General features: G+C 40.2%; 1 protein-coding gene across 15 annotated transcripts in view; it reads left to right on the top strand.

Moving 5' to 3' along the window:
• Positions 1-25423, top strand: part of CSNK1G3 (casein kinase 1 gamma 3) — a 169281-nt gene that overhangs the window by 108446 nt on the left and 35412 nt on the right. For 11 of the 15 annotated variants that reach the window (XM_043514318.1, XM_043514308.1, XM_043514309.1 and 8 more), the window contains 5 exons: positions 18120-18205; positions 18337-18421; positions 19468-19616; positions 22515-22610; positions 24459-24554. In XM_043514318.1, the coding sequence (XP_043370253.1) occupies positions 18120-18205; positions 18337-18421; positions 19468-19616; positions 22515-22610; positions 24459-24554 (512 nt within the window). The remainder of the gene's footprint in view (positions 1-18119; positions 18206-18336; positions 18422-19467; positions 19617-22514; positions 22611-24458; positions 24555-25423) is intronic. The other 4 variants (XM_043514311.1, XM_043514313.1, XM_038402263.2 and 1 more) reach the window with 2 other exon arrangements.

Here is a 25423-nt window from a genome sequence, read left to right on the forward strand (position 1 = left end):
GAAGTCAGTTAGACAGTTCCTTCTCAAAGCCTGAGTCCCAGACTGAGTGCGTGGGTGCACAGATGCTGTCCCAGTCATCCTCCTAGTATCCTGGGCAGCCTGCCCCAAGTGATCAGTAAGGGGATATTCTTATACCCCCACTATTCCTTCTCCAGTTTCCTCCTCTGGGCCCCCTCCTAAGACACATTTCTCTGTGCTCCCTAGGAAGGGTTTTGTCTCTTGTTCATCTGCAAAACTCTGTCAGCCAACAACTGGGACAGTTTCCTTAATCACTGACAACACCTGCGCCTGAGGTCATGTTTCCTTCTGCTGGAAAGGAGCTAGTCTCAGCCCTTCCCATACTTGGAAGCACCCTGCTTCCCTGGGTTACAGAGTCGTAGGAATCCTCACCTAGCTCAGTGGTTTCTGAGATTCCCTGCTCTTTCTCTGGGCTCTCCTCTGAGACGCATTTCTTTGTGCTCGCCTAGAGCCGGGTTTATCCCTGGCTCAGCTTCAACTTGCTGGCAGCTAACAACCTGGACAGTTCTCTCCCAGGTGTTTATTGCACCCCATCCCTTCCTGATGTGATTTTTGCCTCCAGCTGCAATGCAGGAGTTGATCTCAACCACCCTCCCACTGGAAAGCATGTGGTTTTTCTCTGCTGCAGAAGAATCAAGGAGACTCTCCCATTCTCTCAGCAGTTCCTGAGACCTTCCCTTTCCTTCGGGGTTCCCAGCATAAAACTCCTTCCTGCTGCAGGCAAATACTTTAACCTGAGCTACACGGAAAAAATCATTACCCAGGAGTAGGTCAAATAGGAGGTGTTCCATTACCCCCACAGTCAAAACACTTTCCAAACCACATGGATTTTAGCTAGTGGTATGTGGAATTTGCTTTTGCCCACCCCCATAATCTCTGCCATTTGGCCAGGCAACATACTGGCCTTTTGGACCACACTCCTCTTAACTCTGCTTTAGAAGAACTGTATTGAATTAGTAAAAGTAATTGAAGGGTAGCTGGGGCCACTCCTCTTTTTAGGCCACTGGAACACTGTACGAGAGAGTCTAGTACAGGGGTGAGTGGCTCACCTGAGACTCCGCTCTAGAAGATTGTTACCAGGAGTGCACTTATTTCAAGAGTGGATCATGTGGGCAATCATCTGGAAGAACCACAGTTATTATCATAAGTAACTGGGTTTCTTGGAGTGATTTGGACTCTTGGTACCTGTAATGCCTTGTAAAATGTTTTGTGATTGTGTGTATAAGCAGCTAACAGCGCTAGATGTTTTGCTAATTGTTCTGTTTATCATCATTTACAATATTTCCCAATCTCTGCTTTTAATTTAGTTATTTTTAAAGGCTCACACAATTAAACGTGTCAAAAACATATAAACATGCAAATTTACCTCAACTACCACCTTACTACTAAAACTGGTCATCGCATAAAAACAATGGTAGCAGATAAGAAATTATCTTTTATTTTGCCAGGAAGTGGAATCTTGGAGCTCCTTGAAAGATTTTTATAGTCCCCAGCCTTCCAAAGTTGTTGTTCTGCTGATTTAATCCAGTCCTGGGCATCCATCAAATGAGCAACTCCCTGGCAGGGAGACTCGTGGACAAAAAAGCTGAGGACCATAAGTTTGCTTGGAGTGGGGCATTAGAGTTATCACTCAAGGCTTTCTGTGTCAGGGCTAAGAAGTGGTATTGTACAATACACTTAAGGCTTCCACTTTCACCATCCTACTTTCCCACAGTGCATGAAAGGTTGCTAACTCATTTTAAACCTATAGCTGCAGAATTAATTTACCCTCTTCTAGATTTACCCTCTTTAGATATCCTTTAGAACAAATGTGCCAAAGGCAGGTTGGAGAAGCCTTCTTTCTTTGCACAGTAAAAAGTGGACTTTGTGTCTTGTCAGAGGCCTTCTCAATAAAACAAGGTAGAGCTGCTACTTGTCTCAAAGTTCTTAACCACAGTATAGGTTTTTCAGAGCATCTATTTATAGGTACTGTCAGGAAAACTCTGCTGTGAAAGATTAATTGATCATATCAGCTGTCACACAATCCTTTTGCAAAAATTGACTTTGAGAAATAATTATTTTGAAGACTGAATTCAGAATAGAAAAAATTCAACGTAATTCTCATTAATTTTATCGGGACTTGTTTTTGTAGCTTATAAGTAAGGCTGCATTTTAGTCACAGGTATTTTTAATAAAAGTCATGGACAGGTCACAGGTCACACAAACAAAAATTCATGGCCCGTGACCTATCCATGACTTTTACTATATACCCCTGACTAAAACTGGGCGGGGGGGAGGGGGTTGGCAGGTCCTGGGAAGCAGTGATCTCCAGCTCCCAGCTCCACATGGGGCCTCCGCTCTGTCCTAAGCCCTAGTTCTGCAGGCACCCATTGGCTGGGAACCGCAGCCAATGGAAGCTGCGGGGGCGCTGCCTGCAGGCAGAGGCACCATGTGGAGCTAGGAGCTGAGGGAAGAGAATTTCTGTCACCCTTCTGGGGAGCCCCCGCACCCCAGCCCTGAGTCCCCCTATACCCAAACTCCTACTGCTAGGGGGGCAGGGGGTCCCGAGACTGCCCCAGCAGCTGTAGGTGCAACTGAGCTGCTCAGGCGGCTCCTGGGTCAACCGCAGGGGCCGCTGCAGAAATCACAGAAGTCACAGAATCTGTGATTTCTATGACCTCCGTGACAATCACGGAGCCTTACTTATAAGAGAGAAAATCCCCTCTAGAACTGAAATCTTTTTGTCATCTACCTAACTAAGATGACAGCAGCAGATAGAAAATTCACTGCAACTATTAAGTTGTGTGCTTTGCCCTAGCCCTAGCCTTAGTACTCCCAAGTGTTGCCAGGACCTCAAAATACAGCATACTGACCTACGTAGCCTTGATCAAAAATATTAACTCCTAACAATTATTTGATGCCAGTGTTTTATTAAACTAATTTCTACAGACAAATTCTTCTTGCAGCTTGAACGCTCTAGCCGCAAATCTGATGTGCTTGTTAGCTGTCTGATTGTCCATGGTGTCTGAACTGGCTCTCCTGAAAACCAGTGAGCTTTGGATGAGGGAAAAATTGTCCGCTCTGAATTCCTTGTCTGTGATCCAAATTTCAGGTTAATTATAGCATCTTTGGTCTACACTGAAGGATCCAAGGAAAGAAGATTTTACTTTACTCTTTGACAGATGTAAATCTGTTCAAACTAGTGAGATCTAATACAGCCAGGTTGTTGGTTAAATCTCATATAAGCAATATGGTGCCCACTCTTTCACAGGAGTATACGTTTTGCTTTACTTATGAGGGGAGGTGAAATTGCTGGTGTGTTCTGAAGCCTATTATTGGGTAGTAAAGAACTTAATCAGCTGTTACTAGAAAACTTCAAATGTGGAGAGGCTAAGCATGGTAGCTGTGAATCTTGGTTTTCCCTAGAAGGGTGTGGGTTTTCCCACACATTAAAATAATATGGCTTTATTCCCCGATTTATAAAAAGATTACTTTAGACTTTAAAAACAGATAATTCTGTTTGAGAGAAATAGACCCATTCTACAACCCTTATAAGGAAATACCTAGTTCTCTCGCACACATACATTCCTTTTGTTTGTTTAGGCATAAGTAGGCCTCCATCTTCTTTTCTGTCTCATTCCTTTTCAGAAAGAGAGGCTTCAAGTTTAGATTCTGGCAGAAGCCTAAGGAAAATGGAAAAAAAAATTGTCTTCTAAATTTCTAGATGTCTGAAGATTCTCTACATTTGCTGAAATCCTAATTAAACAATGCTTGGTTTGGGACTTTCTGGTTCTTGGTATTTCCCTAATTTCAGAAAACTTTATATTGTATTTTATTACATTCTCTTTAAACTTTTTGGTTCAGGGAAGTTTAGTCAGACAGTCCTAACTGCTCTAAGGTATGTAGGTTTTTATGTGAATTGTTATATTAATCCCTATTAGAAACATTGAGTGTTATATTCCATATTTTTTGGTGTTTTTTCCCCAATATCAGTGAAGAGGAGGAGTTGAGCCATATTATAGGGAATTCTATTGACTGTCTTTTTTTGGTGTGAAATATAGTGCTACCGGGATAGCTAATGCTAAATAAAGGGCCAAATGCAACTAGTATGTTTAAAGAAAAAAAAATCTCAAACAGAATTCTCTATTAAAGTTGGTGTCTCTAGAATCTTTCTTTGGGTTGAACCTTCTCATTCTCCATATGTTTGGAATCATTTTTTTAGATTGACTTTTAAAATACTGTTTCAGATTTCAGGAAACTTCTTTTGCTTTCCTTTTACAGAGGTACATTAGATAAGTGGGTGGTTCTGAATGTATTGCTTTTTTAGTGAAATTTTGTTCAAAATTAACATTCAAACTTAAGAAAAATTAATTAAAAAACATGTTCTGACTATGTACAGTACTCCCCTTAATTTTTTAATATTCTTAGATGTGACACTTCAGATGTTCTCTAATGCATATACAGGCCAGAAGCTCTCAAGATAGTTACATAACCCTGGTCTACACTAGGAGTTGAAGTCGAATTTACAGTGTTAAATCGATTTAACCCTGCACCCGTCCACACGACGAAGCCCTTTTTTTCGACTTAAAGGGCTCTTAAAATGGATTTCCTTACTCTACCCCCGACAAGGGGATTAGCACTGAAATTGGCCTTGCTGGGTCGAATTTGGGGTACTGTGGACGCAATTAGATGGTATTGGCCTCCGGGAGCTATCCCAGAGTGCTCCATTGTGACCGCTCTGGACAGTACTCTCAACTCGGATGCACTGATCAGGTAGACAGGAAAAGGCCCGCGAACTTTTGAATTTCAATTTCCTGTTTGGCCAGCATGGCAAGCTGCAGGTGACCATGCAGAGCTCATCAGCAGAGGTGACTATGATGGAGTCCCAGAATCGCAAAAGAGCTCCATCATGGACCGTACGGGATCTGATTACTGTATGGGGAGAGGAATCCACGCTATCAGAACTACGTTCCAGTTTTCGAAATGCCAAAACATTTGTCAAAATCTCCCAGGGCATGCAGGACAGAGGCCATAACAGGGACCCGAAGCAGTGCCGCATGAAACTTAAGGAGCTGAGGCAAGTCTACCAGAAAACCAGAGAGGCGAACGGCCGCTCCGGGTCAGAGCCCAAAACATGCAGCTTCTATGATGAGCTGCATGCCATTTTAGGGGATTCAGCCACCACTGCCCCAACCGTGTTGTTTGACTCCTTCAATGGAGATGGAGGCAACACGGAAGCAGGTTTTGGGGACGAGGAAGATGATGGCTCACAGCAAGCAAGTGGAGAAACCGGTTTTCCCAACAGCCAGGAACTGTTTCTCACCCTGGACCTGGAGCCAGTGCCCCCCGAACCCACCCAAGACTGCCTCCCGGACGCGCCAGGCGGAGAAGGGACCTCTGGTGAGTGTACCTTTTTAAAATAGTATACATGGTTTAAAAGCAAGCAGGTTTAATGATTAATTTGCCCTGGCATTCACGGCTCTCCTGGATGTACTCCCAAAGCCTTTGCAAAAGGTTTCTGGGGAGGGCAGCCTTATTCCGTTCACCATGGTAGGACACTTTACCACTCCAGGCCAGTAGCACGTACTCGGGAATCATTGTAGAACAAAGCATTGCAGTGTATATTTGCTGGTGTTCAAACAACATCCATTCTTTATCGCTCTGTGTTATTCTCAGGAGAGTGATGATATTCATGGTCACCTGGTTAAAATAGGGTGCTTTTCTTAAGGGGACATTCAGAGGTGCCCGTTTCTGCTAGGCTGTTTGCCTGTGGCTGAACAGAAATGTTCCCCGCTGTTAGCCACGGGGAGGGGAGAGGAGGGGGGGTTAGCCACACAGTGGGGGGAGGCAAAATGCGACCTTGTAACGAAAGCACACGTGCTATGTATGTAATGTTAACAGCAAGGTTTACCGTGAAAGAGTGTACCCATTGTTCTAGAAAATGTGTCTTTTTAAATACCACTGTCCCTTTTTCTTTCTCCATCAGCTGCATGTGTTTCAAGGAATACAGGATCTTCTCCTTCCCAGAGGCTAGCAAAGATTAGAAGGCAGAAAAAACGCACTCGCGATGAAATGTTCTCTGAGCTCATGCTGTCCTCCCATACTGACAGAGCACAGATGAATGCGTGGAGGCAGACAATGTCAGAGTGCAGGAAAGCACAAAATGACCGGGATGAGAGGTGGTGGGCTGAAGAGAGTAAGTGGTGGGCTGAAGAGAGGGCTGAAGCTGAAAGGTGGCGGCAGCATGATGAGAGGAGGCAGGATTCAATGCTGAGGCTGCTGGAGGATCAAACTAATATGCTCCAGCGTATGGTTGAGCTGCAAGAAAGGCAGCAGGAGCACAGACCACTGCTACAGCCCCTGTGTAACCAACCACCCTCCTTCCCAAGTTCCATAGCCTCCTCACCCAGACACCCAAGAACGCGGTGGGGGGGCCTTCAGCCACTCCGCCCCAGAGGGTTGCCCAAGCAACAGAAGGCTGGCATTCAATAAGTTTTAAACTTTTAAAATGCTGTGTGGCCTTGTCCTTTCCTCCTCCACCACCCCTCACGGTGCTTCTCTCCTCCACCACCCCTCCTGGGCTACCTTGGTAGTTATCTCCCTGTTTGTGTGATGAATTAATAAAGAATGCATGAATGTGAAGCAACAGTGACTTTATTGCCTCTACAAGTGGTGATCAAAGGGAGGAGGGGAGGGTGGTTAGCTTACAGGGAAGTAGAATGAACCAAGGGGCAGGGGGTTTCATGAAGGAGAAACAAACAGAACTTTCACACTGTAGCCTGGCCAGTCATGAAACTGGTTTTCAAAGCTTCTCTGATGTGCACTGTGCCCTCCTGTGCTCTTCTAACGGCCCTGGTGTCTGGCTGTGCGTAACCAGCAGCCAGGTGATTTGCCTCAACCTCCCACCCCACCATAAACGTCTCCCGCCTACTCTCACAGATATTGTGGAGCGCACAGCAAGCAGTAATAACAGTGGGAATATTGGTTTCGCTGAGGTCTAACCAAGTCAGTAAACTGCGCCAGCGCGCTTTTAAACGTCCAAATGCACATTCTACCACCATTCTGCACTTGCTCAGCCTGTAGTTGAGCAGCTCCTGACTACTGTCCAGGCTGCCTTTGTATGGCTTCATGAGCCATGGCATTAAGGGGTAGGCTGGGTCCCCAAGGATAACTATAGGCATTTCAACATCCCCAACAGTTATTTTCTGGTCTGGGAAGAAAGTCCCTTCCTGCAGCTTTTGAAACAGACCAGAGTTCCTGAAGATGCGAGCTTCATGTACCTTTCCCGGCCATCCCCTGTTGATGTTGGTGAAACGTCCCTTGTGATCCACTAGTGCTTGCAGCACTATTGAAAAGTACCCTTTGTGGTTTATGTACTCGCTGGCTTGGTGCTCCAGTGCCAAGATAGGGATATGGGTTCTGTCTATTGCCCCACCACAGTTAGGGAATCCCATTGCAGCAAAGCCATCCACTATGACCTGCACATTTCCCAGGGTCCTACCCTTGATACCAGCCGATCTTTGATTGGGTTGGCTACTTGCATCATAGCAGCCCCCACAGTATATTTGCCCACTCCAAATTGATTCCTGACTGACCGGTAGCTTTCTGGTGTTGCAAGCTTCCACAGGGCTATTGCCACTCGCTTGTGAACTGTGAGGGCAGCTTTTTTTTTTTTGGTATTCTTGCGCCTCAAGGCTGGAGAAAGCAAGTCACAAAGTTCCATGCAAGTGCCCTTACGCATGCAAAAGTTTCGCAGCCACTGGGAATCGTCCCAGACCCACAACATTATGCAGTCCCACCAGTCTGTGCTTGTTTCTCGGGCCCAGAATCGGCGTTCCACTGCATGAGCCTGCCCCATTAGCACCATGATGCCCACATTGGCAGGGCCCGTGCTTTGAGAGAAGTCTGTGTCCATGTCCTCATCATTCTCGTCACCGCGCTGACGTTGCCTACTCTCCCGGTATTGCTTTGTCATTTTTTGGTGCTGCATATACTGCTGGATAATGTGTGTGGTGTTTAATTTGCTCCTAATTGCCAAAGTGATCTGAGCGGGCTCCATGTTTGCCGTGGTATGGCTTCTGCACAGAAAAAAGGCGCGGAACGATTGTCTCCCGTTGCCCTTAGGAGGGAGGGGCGACTGATGACATGGCTTACAGGGCTGGCTTACAGGGAATTAAAATCAACAAAGGGGATGGCTTTGCGAGAAACTGAATGGACCCTCAAGGATAGAACTCAAAACCACAAGGATAGAACTCAAAACCGGGTTTAGCAGGCCGTTGATTTCAGAGAGGGAGGGAGGAGAAAATGAATACAAAACAGATCTGGTCTATTTCTTGTTTTGAGCCACTTCGTCTAGCTTTATACATCTTGCTGGCAGCAGACTGTGCAGTACGACCGCTAGCCATTGTCATCTTCTGGGTGCTCGGCAGAAGACGGTGCAGTATGACTACTGGCCATCGTCTTCTGCTAGCTGTAGATTAAAAGACAGTGCACTGCTGGTAGGACTCAATCACCATGAGACGAAACAAGGGAAATGATCTGGCTGAGTCACTCCCATGTTTGCCCAGGCACCCGGTTAAAAGAGCACCCAGGACTACGTCGTCGACGACAGCTACTAGTCATACTGCACTGTCTGCTGCAATAAACTGCTGCTGTGTAGCAATGCAGTACCACGTCCGCCAGCACCCAGGAGATATATGGTGACGGTTAGCTGAGTGGACTCCATGCTTGCCGTGGTATGGCGTCTGCACAGGTAACTCAAGAAAAAAGGCGCAAAACTATTGTCTGCCTTTGCTTTCACGGAGGGAGGGAGGGAACGGGGGCCTGACGATATGTACCCAGAACCACCCGTGACAATGTTTTAGTCCCATCAGTTACTGGGATTTCTACCCAGAATTCAAACGGGCAGCAGAGACTGCAGGAACTGAGATAGCCACCCACAGTGCAACACTCTGGAAGTCGACGGTTGCCTTGGTACTGTGGACACGCTCTGCTGACTACATGCACTTAGAGGGGACTTGTGGGGACACACACAATTGACTGTATAAAAACGCTTTGTACAAAACCGACTTCTATAAATTCCACCTAATTTTGTAGTGTAGACATACCCTTAGGGACACTCCAGTACTTCAGGCCTGTACTTGAAGGTTCTCTCTCTCTGAAGAGGACCCTTTCTCATGTAACACAAGCTCACAGATATTCGCCAATCTATCAGTAGCTCCACATTTTTTTCAGTCATACCTTCCCAGGATAGAGTCCTTAATTCCATGTTCCTCAAAGTATACACTTGCATTTATAATGTATATTGTTTGATCTAAATCTCCTAGTTTACCAAGTGCTTTAGATCACTCTGAATCAGTGACTCTGATCTCTTTATTATTTAGCCCTCCCCAAATTATTCTCATTTACAAACTCTGTTAGTGATGTTTTTGTTTTCTTCCAGGTCAATGATAAAAATTAGGGCTGTCGATCGATTTTAAAAAAACTAATCACGATTAATATTGCCATTAATCTCACTGCTAAACAATAATAGAACACCATTTATTTAAATATTTTTTGCTTTCTACATTTTCAAATATATTGATTTCAATTACAATTAAATACATTCAGTTCCAGAATGCAAAGTTTACAGTTCTTACTTTATATTTATTTTTGGTTACAAGTATTTGCACTGTAAAAACCAAGAAATAGTATTGTTCAATTCACCTAATACAAATACTGTAGTGCAATCTCTTTATCATGAAAGTTGAACTTACAAATGTAGAATTATGTAAAAACTGCATTCAAAAATAAAACAATGTAAAATGTTAGAGCCTGATTGAGCCTGCCTCAATCCTACTTCTTGTTCAGCCAATCGCTCAGACAAACAAGTTTGTTTACATTTGCAGGACATAATGCTCTCCGCTTCTTGTTTACAGTGTCACCAGAAAGTGAGAACAGGTGTTTTCATGGCACTGTTTTAGCCTATGTCGCAAGATTTTTACATGCCAGATGCCCTAGAGATTCATATGTCCCTTCATGCTTCAACCACCGTTCCAGGGGACATGCGTCCATGATGATGATGGGTTCTGCTCGATAACAATCCAAAGTAGTGCATACCAATGCATGTTCATTTTCATCATCTGAGTCAGATGCCACCAGCAGAAGATTGATTTTTTTTTTTATGGTGGTTCGGGTTCTGTAGTTTCCTCATCAGAGTGTTTCTCTTTTAAGACTTCTGAAAACATGCTCCACACCACATCCCTCTCAGATTTTGTAAGGTGCTTCAGATTCTTAAACCTTGGGTCGAGTGCTGTAGCTTTCTTTAGAAATCTCACATTGGTATCACCTTTGCGTTTTTTCAAATCTACAGTGAAAGTGTTCTTAAAACAAACAATATGTGCTGGTTTATCATCTGAGACTGCTGTAACATGAAATATATGGCAGAATGCAGGTAAAACAGAGCAAGGGACATAGAATTCTCCCCCCCAAGGAGTTCAGTCACCAATGTAATTAACGCATTGTTTTTTTAATAAGCGTCATCAGCATAGAGGCATGTTCTCTGGAATGGTGGCTGAAGCATGAAGGGGCATACAAATGTTTAGCATATCTTGCACATAAATACCTTGCGATGCCGGCTACCAAAGTGCCATTCTCACTTTCTGGTGACATTGTAAATAAGAAGAGGGCAGCATTATCTCCTGTAAGTGCAAACAAACTTGTTTGTCTGAGCGATTGGCTGAACAAGAAGTAGGACTGCGTGGACTTGTAGGCTGTAAAGTTTTACATTGTTTTGTTTTTTTTTCAGTGCAGTTATGTAACACAAAAAATCTACTTTTGTAAGTTGCACTTCTTTGAGTGCTGTCTCAATGAGTGCTCTACTTCAGGTGGCAGTGTGTCCCGGCGCCGTCGATCAGAGATATTTGGTAGCAGTGTCTGGTCGGGGTACGTGTGTGCAGTAGCTGTCTTGCAGTGCCGCTGGTGCCTCTTCTCGCAAGTGCCAACCCCCTCAGTTCCTTCTCAACCATCCTCAGCTTGAGATGGGGCTCTATTAGTGGTGTCCATACTAATTTTAGAAAAATATAGATTTCAGATTAAGATAGTTAATTAAACTATTTAGTCTTATCTTACCATAGAAATCACATTTTAGTGTTGAAGTTTAAAAAAAAAAATTTTCTCTTTTAGTTAAGACCCCAAATCTCAAAGAGGGACACTTAAAAATGCCTGAATCCCAGGATTCAAAAGTGTGCATCTTGTAAAGATGCCTTCTAATCTCAGTCGGACACTCACTTTTTGTCCAGTGCCTCGGTGAGTCGCACATTCCTCAGAAGTGCACTCACTGCAGCAAACTACAGGCAAGGGCCAGGAGGGATAGGGATCGCCATCTGAAACTAATCTTCATGGAGAAATCCCTAACCTTCGCAACAGATTCAACAAGCAGCTCCCCTGGGGCTGTCTCCGTTGACAGAGCGAGTGCCTCATCTTCAAAGAAATCAAGAAAAAGCCTCATCAAGCCACCAACCGTTAAAGAAATGGTCTCCGGCGAGATCCCTGCCATCGGTGCCGAACTCATCAAGAGTGAGCTCCTTCAATGCACCTCCGGCACCTTCCGCCCAGTGACCTCTGCCAGCAAGGTAAAGGAGTTGAGTGGCAGGCACTGTACAGCCTCCTCCTCCATGGCACCATCTACCCCAGCAAGGGGTTTGGTACCGCAACATGCACTGCAGGCCATCGCTCCCCCACTGGCACCAAGCGCAGCGGGGCCGAGCATGGAATAACCAAAACAAACTATGACGGTGCTGAGGAAAGCCACTCACAAACGATCGGCACTGAAGAAAAAGGCACTGGTCATACTGGAATAACAGAGAGTTGGTGGGATAACTTAAATGACTGGAGTACTGTCATGGATGGATATAAACTGTTCAGGAAGGACAGGCAGGGCAGAAAAGGTGGGGGAGTTGAATTGTACGTAAGGGAGCAGTATGACTGCGCAGAGCTCAAGTATGAAACTACAGAAAACCTGAAGTTTTCTTCAATCCAGGAAGTTTTTGGAAAGTGTAGGGGACAATTTTCTGGTGCAAGTGCTGGAGGAACCAACTAGGGGCAGAGCTCTTCTTGACTTGCTGCTCACAAACTGGGAAGAATTAGTAGGGGAAGCAAAAGTGGATGGGAACCTGGGAGGCAGTGACCATGAGATGGTCGAGTTCAGGATCCTGACACAGGGAAGAAAGGAGAGCAGCAGAATATGGACCCTGGACTTCAGAAAAGCAGACTTTGACTCCCTCAGGGAACTGATGGGCAGGATCCCCTGGGAGAATAACATGAGGGGGAAAGAAGTCCAGGAGAGCCGGCTGTATTTTAAAGAATCCTTATTGAGGTTACAGGGACAAACCATCCCGATGTGTAGAAAGTAAATGTGGCAGGTGACCAGCTTGGCTTAACAGTGAAATCCTTGTTGATCTTAAACACAAAAAAGAAGCTTACAAGAAGTGGAAGATTGGACAAATGACCAGGGAAGAATATAAAAATATTGCTCGGGCATGCAGGAGTGAAATCAGGAAGGCCAAATCACACCTGGAGTTGCAGCTAGTAAGAGATGTTAAGAGTAACAAGAAGGGTTTCTTCAGGTATGTTAGCAACAAGAAGAAAGTCAAGGAAAGTGTGGGCCCCTTCCTGAATGAGGGAGGCAACCTAGTGACAGAGGATGTGGAAAAAGCTAATGTACTCAATGCTTTTTTTTGCCTCTGTCTTCACGAACAAGGTCAGCTCCCAGACTACTGCACTGGGCAGTGCAGCATGGGGAGGAGGTGACCAGCCCTCTGTGGAGAAAGAAGTGGTTCAGGACTATTTAGAAAAGCTGGTCGAGCACAAGTCCATGGGGCCGGATGCTCTGCATCTGAGAATGCTAAAGGAGTTGGTGGATGTGATTGCAGAACCATTGGCCATTATCTTTGAAAGCTAATGGCGATCAGGGGAAGTCCCGGACGACTGGAAAAAGACTAATGTAGTGCCCATCTTTAAAAAAGGGAAAGAGGAGGATCCTGGGAACTACAGGCCGGTCAGCCTGTCAAGGTTCCTTCCCCACTCTGAATGCTATGGTACAGATGTGAGGACCTGCATAAAAACCTCCTAAGCTTACTTTTACCAGCTTAAGTTAAAACTTCCCCAAGGTACAAACTATTTTACCCTTTGCCCTTGGACTTTTGCTGCCACCACCAAACATCTAACACCGGTATTATTATTATTAGGAAAGAGTTTGTTTGGAAACTTCTTTCCCCCCCCAAAATCCTCCTAAATCTTACCCCCCTTTTTTTCTGGGGAAGGTTTGATAAAAATCCTCACCAATTTGCATAGGTGACCACAGACCCAAACCCTTGGATCTTAAGAACAATGAAAAAGCATTCAGTTTCTTAAAAGAAGGATTTTAATAGAAGAAAAAGTAAAAAAAAAAAAAAAAAAAAAAAAAGTAAAAGAATCACCTCTGTAAAATCAGAATGGTAAATATCTTACAGGGTAATTAGATTCAAAACATAGAGAATCCCTCTAGGCAAAACCTTAAGTTACAAAAAGACAGAAAAACAGGAATATCCATTCCGTTAGGCACAGCTTATTTTCTCAGCCATTTAAAGAAATCATAATCTAACCTATATCTAGCTAGATTACTTACTAAGCTTTAAGACTCCATTCCTGTTCTGTCCCCGGCAAAAGCATCACACAGATAGACCCAGACCCTTTGTTTCTCCCCCCCCTCCAGCTTTGAAAGTATCTTGTCTCCTCATTGGTCATTGTGGTCAGGTGCCAGCGAGGTTATCCTAGCTTCTTAACCCTTTACAGGGGAAAGGGTTTTTCCTCTGGCCAGGAGGGATTTTAAAGGTGTTTACCCTTCCCTTTATATTTATGACACAGCCTCACCTCAGTCCCTGGAAAAATCATGGAGCAGGTCCTCAAGGAATCAATTCTGAAACACTTAGAGGAGAGGAAAGTGATCAGGAACAATCAGCATCAAGGGCAAGTCATGCCTGACTAATCTAATTGCCTTCTATGACGAGATAACTGGCTCTGTGGATGAAGGGAAAGCAGTGGACGTGTTGTTCCTTGACTTTTTAGCAAAACTTTTGACACAGTCTCCCACAGTATTCCTGCCAGCAAGTTAAAGAAATATGGGCTGGATGAATGGACTATAAGGTGGATAGAAAGTTGGCTAGATTGTTGGGCTCAACGGGTAGTGATCAATGGCTCCATGTCGAGTTGGCAGCCGGTATTAAGCGAAGTGCCTCAAGGGTTGGTCCTGGGGCCGGTTTTGTTCAGTATCTTCATAAATGATCTGGAGGATGGTGTGGATTGCACTATCAGCAAGTTTGCAGATGACAAACTGGGAAGAGAAGTAGATACGCTGGAGGGTAGGGATAGGATACAGAGGGCCCTAAACAAATTAGAGGTTTGGGCCAAAAGAAATCTGAAATCTGAGGTTCAACAAGGACAAGTGCAGAGTCCTGCACTTAGGATGGAAGAATCCCATGCACTGCTACAGACTAGGGACCGAATGGCTCTGCAGCAGTTCTGCAGAAAATGACCTGGGGTCACAGTGGACGAGAAGTTGGATATGAGTCAACAGTGTACTGTTGTTGCGAAGAAGGCTAATCTCATTTTGGGATGTATAAGTAGGGGCATTGCCAGCAGATCAAGGGACATGATCGTTCCCCTCTATTCGACATTGGTAAGGCCTCATCTGGAGTACTGTGTCCAGTTTTGGGCCCCAGGCTACAAGAAGAATGTGGAAAAATTGGAAAACATCCAGCAGAGGGCAACAAAAATGATTAGGGGACTGTAACACATGATTTATGAGGAGAGGCTGAGGGAACTGGGATTGTTTAGTCTGCGGAAAAGAAGAATGAGGGGGAATTTGATAGCTGCTTTCAACTACCTGAAAGGGGGTTCCAAAGAGGATGGATCTAGACTGTTCTCAGTGGTAGCAGATGACAGAACAAGGAGTAATGGTCTCAAGTTGCAGTGGGGGAGGTTTAGGTTGGATATTAGGAAAAACTTTTTCACTAGGAGGGTGGTGAAACACTGGAATGCATTACCTAGGGAGGTGGTGGAATCTCCTTCCTTAGAAGTTTTTAAGATCAGGCTTGACAAAGCCGTGGCTGGGATGATTTAGCTCCCTTATAGGAGCTTTTTAATTTCTGCCCTCTCGTGTGCCCTGTACCAGGAGCTGATCCCTGTAAGCAGGGCTGACTCACTCCTTCTCCAGTTCTTAATTTGTAATGAAAGAGATGCTGGGGCTCAAGCAATTTTTCTACTTTCATAACTGGTGCAGCAAGCTCAGATGTGCCGGGGCTACAAACTGTCAAGTCTAGAAGAGCTGGGGCTCAGCCCTGTTGCAAATTAAGCACTGCTCTTCTCACCACATTTAGAAGACAAGTTCATGTCCTCTTACTGCACAAGTCTGGAGAATAAGGCTGACACACCTGGTGGAGCAATCTGCATTATCCTAATGCATGATGCGGTGTGTGTTCTTGTCATGCCCACCGAACAGCTCTGTAAGAGAATGCCTCTTTGTTCATCTTGCACAACTATAAATTCATCTGAACTGCTAATAGAGCTTCTCTTTGCTGTTTTAAAATTGTTTTATTTATGCTACTAAATGTGGTGTTTTTAATTTGCTTCTCTTTGTGAACATTTTAATCTCCTCTTATATTGACAAGTACTTCAAATCTACCTTTTTCAGACAAACTCTAATTTATGACACATTAAATGGGTTTAGCTGTTGAACAACATATTCTCTTCTACGAATAATGGCCATTTATCTTTTGTTTATAAAAGGTCTACTAAAATGAGTGGTGACTGCTAACGTGTGGCTTTTTCTAATTACATATTAAACAAAAAACTACTGTGTGTACTTCACAAATTAATTCAGATGAACAAAAAATTTTTAGCAATGTTTTTTCACCATTTTCTATAACCTAAGAAAAGATGGAGAAAGAAGCATTAATCACAGCACACTTTTTTCTTTAATTAAAATACATGAGTCATAAAAGCAACCATTAATAGGATCCTTAAATAACTACTGGCATTGCTTTGACAACTTCAATAAATATTCTATTTGGAAACAGTTGTCTTCATACTATGGTCTGACACCTCTCATTTCTTTGCTTCTGTATTACTAAGTGATTTGCAGGGAAACGGAAGAGGTTATTTAAATTGTCGTTGCTTTCCCATCTGTGGTCTCAATCATGTTCATGGAAATGGAAATTTATATCACCACAGGTACTTAGGAAAACCTGTCAGGAAAAAGTACACCAACTCAGAAAAGTACATTATCTTCTTGCAACTGTTCTTCGTGACAAATGAGAGGGAAAATACAGCAAATCTGAATCATGAAACGCATACTATTTAGAAACAAAGCATCAGCTGTTCTTTGAAAGAAAACTCCAAGTTAAGCAGTTGTAAAATATGCTACCTTTTTGTCAAAATGCTTTTTCTTTTTAATGTTGAGTCCTTTTAAAGGAATAAGCATTATTTAAAACTGCTTTTGTTGAGAAGGGAAGCAACTGTCAAATGTAAGGACATCACAATGCAAAGTAAATTCACAATCCCCTAACTGTGTCTAAGGGCTTGGCTACACTTACATTTTATAGTGCTCTAACTTGCTAGCTCAAGGGTGTGAAAAATCACCCCCCTGAGTGCAGCAAGTCAGAGCGCTTTAAAGCGGTAGTGTAAATAGGCTCTGAGCGCTGGGAGCACAGCTCCCAGCGCTCTGAGCCAATCCCCTCATGGAGGTGGATTACAGGAGCTCTGGGAGACCTCTCTCCCAGCACTCGCACGTGACCACGCTCGCACTTCAAAGCGCTGCTGCAGGAGAGCTCCCGCGACAGTGCTTTGAAGTTTCCAGTGTAGCCATGCCCTCAGATTCGGTCTGTAAAGGCAAATTTTTTGCTATGAACTTCCTGATCTACTATAAGGAGTAGACTAGATAAATTTGTTCAGCATTAGCCATATCTATACTCTCTTCATAAAGTAAATTTGTAGTAGTAGTAATCTATTATTGCTTTAAAACTGGGTAACCAAACAACGTTTTACTGTTGAGACTGACGAGTTACTTGTGTATTTATGGAACTGCTTTCAATCCAATGAATCACCTCAATTAAAAAAAAATATCCTATATAATTGTATGCCTCATCTCCGGTAGTAGAGGGATAATATTTCTTACTAGCAGCAGTAATTTTTCTGTTGGCTTTAAGATTTTGGGGTATTGCATTGTATAATTGAATAATCAAAAGATCATTGAATTACCTATATTGAAGATTCTTAAATATATTGATATCTGTAATTTTAAAATGTGAATAATACTTTTTCAATAAGAAATGTGTTTTCGCTTTTAATAGTCAGAATTTCAGATACCGAAGGGGCACTTGTGAATTTTGCACATTTGAATCACTTGAGTTCTCTTTTGGAATTTACTGTTTGTTTTCTTATTTTATTCTCTTGTAAACTTTATGGAATACTGTGGCTTGAATTCTGGAATTCTAATACACTGATTAGTACTTCATTAATGTAAACAAAAATTGTATTACTGCAAAGTAATTCCATTCACAGTTCCAGTCTAAGGTCAGGTAGATAGGGGAATAAGCTATGGCTACTCACTTCCTCAGTGGTGCTTTTTGACTGATCTTCCGTGTAAGACTTCTTACTTCCCCAATAAAACCTTTGGCTTCCTAAAAAAAACTCCATAAAGTGAATAGATGGGGAACAAATATTACTTTTTCCATGTACCACATTAATTTTCATCATTTTAAGAAGGAAATGTGTTCAATGACAGACTGTAAAATTGTTCTCATTTAACATAGTTGAAAAATATGGACATGTTTACTGAAAGTATAATTTTAAATATGAGATCAGTTTCCTTTTATACCAAAAATGACTTGTATTATTAAGATGAACATACTTATATTCTGCATTGGCATTTTCTGTTTAACTCTTCTCTTAAGAGTCCACAATAGGCAAAAATGTGCACTAGTTTAATATAATATTTTATATTGTTAAACTTCTAAATATATTAAAACTTTTTCTAAAACGTGAAAAATTAAAGTATACATTAAGCAGACGTAACGTTCTAATAATCTTTTTATTTTATGTTTCAGAACAAAGTAGAAGAGATGATTTGGAAGCTTTAGGACATATGTTTATGTATTTTCTCAGAGGGAGCCTTCCGTGGCAAGGTTTAAAGGTAGTGTTTTTAATATCCTCATCTCTTTTTTTTTTTAAAAAAAAAAAAGTCATCTTCTCCATGGTGTTTCCTTAGTAAAGTTGTCGTCTTAAATACTTTCTGAAGTTATAAATTTATCTTTCACATCATAGGCTGATACATTAAAAGAACGTTATCAGAAAATTGGAGACACAAAACGAGCAACACCTGTCGAAGTATTGTGCGAAAATTTTCCAGGTAATGACTGTGTTAATGAAGATGAATCTGTGAATTTATCTTTAAAATAACGCTGCAGTAAATCTTTGTTTTTAATACTGTAGGGCTGTATACATTACTAAGAAAAATGGCTTTCAAATACATATCATAAAATATATTGTGTTAATGCAAATAATTTAAAATATAATGAAACATTACAGAGTTTGGTCACTGACTGTTATTGAAGCTGGGGGATTAGGAGAGAGGCCAAAAATAACGAATTGTTCAATATATTGACATTCTGTGGGGAGGAGGGAAGAGGGGAGGAAGTTTATTTCCCGTTCCAGAAAGTGATCAGTTTGTCCTGAACCATAAAATTTTGGTCTCCCTTTCATCTATAGGAAAGCAGATTTAATATTTTTAAAAAATATTTATTGTAACACCTTTCTTACTGGTAAATGACCATCATTTTGAAGTCGACTTACTTAAAACTACTTGTAATTCATTTTGGGCACTACTCCTACCTCTGAGTCCCCCTAACAATTTTTGTGGTATTATAGTTACATTTTACTATACAAATATTTTATTTCCCTGGTTTCTCTGTAAAAGACTCAGACGTATGAAACTAATTTGCTACACAGAAGCACCCATGAAATTGACTAAACAAGAAACTTCTATCAAATGTACAAAATAAGCTGGAGGGTTGGGGGGGGGGGGAAGTTTTCTGATATATAAATCTCTTGGGTCTAGTAATGATAGATTTTAGCATGATTTTTAAAAGTTGATTTTTTTAATTTTCTATTTGGCTCCCATCCTGCAAACATTTACACGTATGGCAGTTCCATTAAATTGAATGGGATACTCATGAACATAAAGTTAATAGGTGCATAATTGTTTCAAAGGGAAAAATGCATTAACTGCTATGGAACATGAAAACTTAACTGATAAAGTAAATTAACATGACAAAATCAATCTGAATTTTATATAGAAAGCCAAAGATTTATTTGTTTTTAAATGCCAATGATTAATGAAATTTTTTAAACTTTAATAAAACAAATGGCAATTATGAATATTTCTCATTTGTATAGAGGAAATGGCTACATATCTGCGTTATGTAAGAAGGCTAGATTTTTTTGAAAAACCAGACTATGACTACTTAAGAAAACTGTTTACAGACTTATTTGATCGGAAGGGCTATATGTTTGATTATGAATATGACTGGATTGGGAAACCCCTGGTGAGTTCAGTTGAGCAAAGGTGCTGTATTCTTGTCTAACCAGTTTTTTTTAACTATAGTAGTTAGTCTTAATATTTATGTATAATTTTTCTTGCATGTTATAAAATTTACTAAGATTATGAGTCAAGCTACTATTGTGAAAGCTGCAGAACAGTTTCCATTGTAATCCCCTGTTTTTACATATTGTAAAATTTATGAAATCACCTTTCGATCTGAGATTTTTTCATACTGGATCTCTTTCCAAAGGTGTGGTGTTTTTTTAAACATCAAATAAAATTCCCTCCTCTGTTTTATAATAGGAGGTTGTAGGAATTCTAATCACTTTTTGAGCAGAGTAACAGATTGTCATTTGAAACTTTGCAAGGACAGAGTCGTCATTGGGAGTGTGTGGTTGTTTCATTTTGGGAAAGTTTTAAGCAACTGAGAAATCACTTCTCAGCATCTGAGGTTTATAGCTGAAGCTATACTAAAGCCTCGTTCCCTTTGTGACATCAAAGTGCACATCTTCCCTGTCCAGCCTGACAGGCACATGAGCTGCTGCTTGCAAGCTTTTGCTGAGACAGGTAGCTTGAAGGAGCTTCTAAGTATCTTGCTAAAATACTCAGTAAAAATGTCCTTTTAAAAACATTTTTGACTACTGTCAGGAACTAAGGGATTAGCCCCCACAGTTAGGGTCTCAGCTGATCAGAAAATGGTGGGGGTGCTATCTATAGAAAATTCTGTCTTTTTTCACTGAAAAATTACAAAAATTCAATTTTTGCCCAAAAAGACCAAAACTTTTTTTGAGAAAAGCTAGACAGAAATATGTGTACAGTCAAAAATTCATGGAAAACATAGTCTAAGTCAATAGAACTTTGATTGCATGCTCCAATATTATATGTTCTAAGCTTTCATTTTACAGAATTCTGTATTTGACTTACAGAATTTTTTCTGCAACTTGAAATAATCTTGTAACATTTTCTTTTTTTACTTACACTAAATTTAATGTCATACTCCTGTATATACATATCCTTATTTACTTGTGTATATTTTTTCATAACTTATTCTCACTATCATATTTTACTAAGATTGTCAGTACTCCAATAGTCTACACTATAATTATTGTTATTAGATTAATTGTTAATCTGGCTCTTTCTAATTTTTGAGGGCTTGGCTTTGCAACCCAAATAACATTCTGATAACATTGTTTTGTTTGGGATTTTTTTTTGTACATGATAATGATTATTTTATATTGCAGGGCCTAGGGGCCCTGTCATGGATAAGGTTCCTGTTTGTGCTAGGCAGTATAAAAAAGCAACTAAATGTGTTCCCTGCTTAGAAGAGCCAACAATCTAATATGAGAGACAGCAGCATATATATTCTCTTCGTTCTTGCTTACATGCGATAATGTATACAGGGATGAAGCAGCGACTTCAAAGCTAACTTTGATCATGTGCACAATTGATTCTTAAGTGTCGGAAAGTATGTGTCAGTTCCCTATGAAACAACTGTGCTTTTTATATACATGATTTTATAGGATTATGGCATTTACATAGTACTACAGTATGTAGCACATAAAGTTATAGCAACAAATGTATTGTGGCTTTTAACAAAAGTTAATATTCTGTAGCACTCAGAAGGGGACAGTCCAAGTTTGAGGGCATCTGAAATCTTTTATTTGGCACATTCTGTCTTTGATTACTTACCCATGCTTGTTTAACATTCTATGAATATAATCTTTCTATGGATTTTCTTAAAGTAAAAAGGTAGGAATTTCCCTGTTTCGGATTTGGAAATTCTGTTAGCTTCTACAAATTTGAAGTGTGTTAAAATTCCACAATCTGGAACTATTTATACATCACCAGAATGCCTTCTCCCACACATGCTTAGATCGTGTATACGAAGGAACACCTTTCTTGGGAATGATCAAAGTGGGACTCCCTGCTGTGCATCTTAAAATGTTTTCAGAAGCTTTTCTCAGTCCCCATGTACCTTCTGTCCTGAATAACTTTATAAACTTTCACTACTTAGCTAAGCTAGTCTTGAACATAGCCTCAATGAATCATTCCTTAGCTACACATATTACAAACTTAGTGAAAAAATTCCATTGTGAATAGTTGGTAAACAATTTTTCAAAAGTGAATAAGATGGTGAACTCAAATTTTCTCTGGAACAATGAAATGCACTGCTTTTCAGTAAGCATTCTCCACAGACAAAATCTTTCAAGCCCCAGCCATTTTGATTATCTGTTTAAAAAAAAAAAAAAAAAAAGTTGGAAGAAACTTTGTAAAATGGTAATATCTTTTATTTCCACTGCATTCACATTTAAAAGTGGCTTAATCCTCTTTTTTTTTTTTTCTTCATACTTTCAAAGAGGGCAGAGATTAGTCATAGAAGATTTCAGCCTGAAATCTTACAGGAAGTTATCAGTAACCGAAATAGGTTAGAATGGATACTTCATGCAACTTTAACTGTAGTGGGACCGACACTTCTAGCTGGAGTAGTGGCAAACTTTTCAAATTAAAATGTAAGCAAACAAAAATTTAAGAACTCATCACAAAATATACTTGCTGCTTTTATTTGGACCATTTTACAATAACTCATCATGTTCTAAGCATACTAGTGAATGCATTGCAGCATAGACTAGTGAAGTCTTTATAATTAGACATCATTGCAGCAAGTTGCTCCTAAATTTTTGTGAAGGGAGAACATAATACTGGTTTTTGTGAGGGAATTACCAAGTTTAAGAATTAGTGAGGGTCTGCTTCGTGACTTGCTGTTGGTTTTGTATGGCCACATCTCTGTACATTTCCATGGCAGGTTCAGAAACATGATTTGGGTTACAATTCAATAATTGTTGGTATGTAAAAAACTTAAATATTTTTTAACAATTTGCTACGTAATATATTATGTTTGTAGCCTACTCCAGTGGGCTCAGTTCATTCGGACCCCGCACTATCATCAAACAGAGAAGCACATCAGCACAGAGATAAGATGCAACAATCCAAAAATCAGGTATGCTGCTCACCTAAGATTTTATCAGCTTTATTTTATGTCATCCTTTTTATAAAGTTTGTTCTTTGTGCCAAAACAGACTTGCTATTGCTTGTGTTACACATTTTCAAATTGATACCAGTTTCTGCTGTCCATTTTGTGTTTTTAAGTTGTAATTATAAATAAGTGGGAGGTTTTTGTCTTTTTTGATGAAATGCATCCTAAGGAGCATTGCTGTATTTTTTTTTTCTTAGTTTTTCTATTTAATCTTACAGTCTCTTACTTTGCACCCTGTACAGTGAATCACCCACTAGTGTTAGAGGGTTCTATTTTCCTAAGATTGCATTTTTTGTCCCATCATATTTATAATTTACTGCCACCTTAGTAAATTCAAAAGGCAATAAAATTTGTGAGAATTCTAGATTTTCTGTTAAAAGAATTGTTAGGTTTTTCTTAGAGAAAATACTTCATGCACAATTATAGGCTATAAGAACAGATGGACTGCTTAAGATTTGAATTCACCATTGTTAACTGGTGCTCATAGTGTGTACAATTCTGAGGTGAGATTACCAGAATGTTGTCATGAGAAAAATGTATTTTTAAGTACTTTCTTACAGATCAGTAAGTGTTTTATGTAAAGGTTGAAATAATATCTGTACAAAATACATAAATCATATTTTACTTTGATATGCTGTACAGTTTAAGGGTAAAGCTTCCAAATGGACATATAAATTCACCCGCTATATATATATATATATATATATATATATATATATATATATATATATATATATATATAAATGCATATGCACATGTGGTTTATTCTAGTATTTAAAAAAAAAAGTGCATATGCATAGTTACCCACTTTATACATACAAATGAGATTTGCATACATAATTTAGGTGACTAGTTTCAAAAACTTCTCCCTAAAAGGTTTATGGTTTCTGTACAAAAATCAGTTATTTTAAAGGATATACTCTGAGAATTTCATTAGGAGCTTGTTGCCAAACTAGTGGAGAATTACAGTAAGCTGATAACTTTGATCAGTATTGTGATTCTATACTTTAGTTTGTTTCTCAGAAAATTTCAGGCCTTTGTTGATGCAAGGGTAGGAATATACAATATGGTAATTGTGCACTGCATTTTGTGTTGCATTTGTTGAATGTATATTTTCAGTTATTATAACGTGCATCATGTGCAATTGCAGCATTGTATTTTAAACATACGTAATCATCAGTTCTTGTTTTCTTCTGGAGCATCCATCATATTTTTAATTATATTGCTATGTTGAAGAGAAATTTTGCATACTCCAAGAGACTATAACCATTTTGGAATTTCTTAAAATAATAAAAACAGTTGGTTTGATGTTTTTTATTTTTGTTTATTGTTTTGCTTTCTTCTATTTCCAGATTCTTAATCTGTCTGGTAGTTATGTTTGAGTGTATACATTTTTTTGTTTTTAGCCACTCCACAACTTTTAGCAATAGTAAATAGCAAAGTTTAAACATGTCAAGTATCAAGGAGTAACCCTGTTAGTGTGTATCCACAAAAAAAACAAGGAGTCCGGTGGCACCTTAAAGACTAACAGATTTATTTGGGCATAAGCTTTCGTGGGTAAAAAACCCACTTCTGAAGAAGTGGGGGTTTTAGCCATGAAAGCTTATGCCCAAATAAATCTGTTAGTCTTTAAGTTTAAACGTGTCTATCTACATTCATGTGCATATATGTACATAGCTGGTTACATTCTGTTTGTGTGTTGTATTCCTGTGGGATTTTTATTTTATATTGTAATACAAGCATGAGGTGTTTATGTTTTGGGTTTTTTTCCCTCCTTTTCCTTGCATGCTTAATTCATTATATAATCGGCAGTCGGCAGACCACAGGGCAGCTTGGGACTCCCAGCAGGCCAACCCCCATCACTTGAGAGCTCACCTTGCAGCTGACAGACATGGTGGCTCGGTACAGGTATTTTCTGCTTCTTTGCATGACTGATTATTTCCACATTCTGCAACCTATTCCCCTGTAACTCCTGGCATGATGCTTGTTTTCAGCTGAAAAGTTTGCTTCATAGTTATGTCCATAATTACATTTCCTTGTTCTTTTTGTTCTACAACTGCCAAACTGGAAAAGAAAAGTGCAGAAAGTTTTTGACTTTTTGTATGTTGAATTTCTACATACGCCTGTTTGTAATTTAGCAGTGTAGCTTTCTAAAATTTATATCAACTAAATCCTCTAATGTTATGACTTTAGTTCATTTTAATTTTATATATGTTTAAGTAGATTTTAACTACTCAAGTTTATTTAATATTAGCCAGTTTGGAGAACTTGGCACAGTGCAGCACTTTACACTTTTTAACCAGGGTAAAAAATGAGAAACTAATGAATATTAGTAATATTTAGTTAAGTATTTGATTTCAATTAAATAACTGTTTAAATAGTCAGTTTCTACAAGTAAGTATAACAGCAGCTTTAGATATAATACTTGTCCCTACCAAACAAATGTATTTCTTCTTTCCTGATAGAGAGGCCACTGCAAAAAAGGCAAAACTGGCTATCTGACCAGACATGGTGAATTTACATATACACAGTGCTGTCAAATTCACAAAGTAGAAAACTAAAAATAGGGAATTTTTTTCTGATCATTTTTCAGTGTCTTGTATTTTGCTTTTAAGAATAGTAGTTAAAAATATTAAGATAGTAATGGAATTTATGGCCTCCCTTTAAGATGTTAGAGGAATGTAGTTATACATAGTGACTAAAGAGCCCCCAGAAAGCTAATTTTATTGCACTTCCACTTGCAAGTGAAAAACATAATATTAATTTCTGCTTAACGG

The sequence above is a fragment of the Dermochelys coriacea genome, chromosome 5 (assembly GCF_009764565.3).
Source record: "Dermochelys coriacea isolate rDerCor1 chromosome 5, rDerCor1.pri.v4, whole genome shotgun sequence".
Classification (NCBI taxonomy): Eukaryota; Metazoa; Chordata; order Testudines; family Dermochelyidae; genus Dermochelys; species Dermochelys coriacea.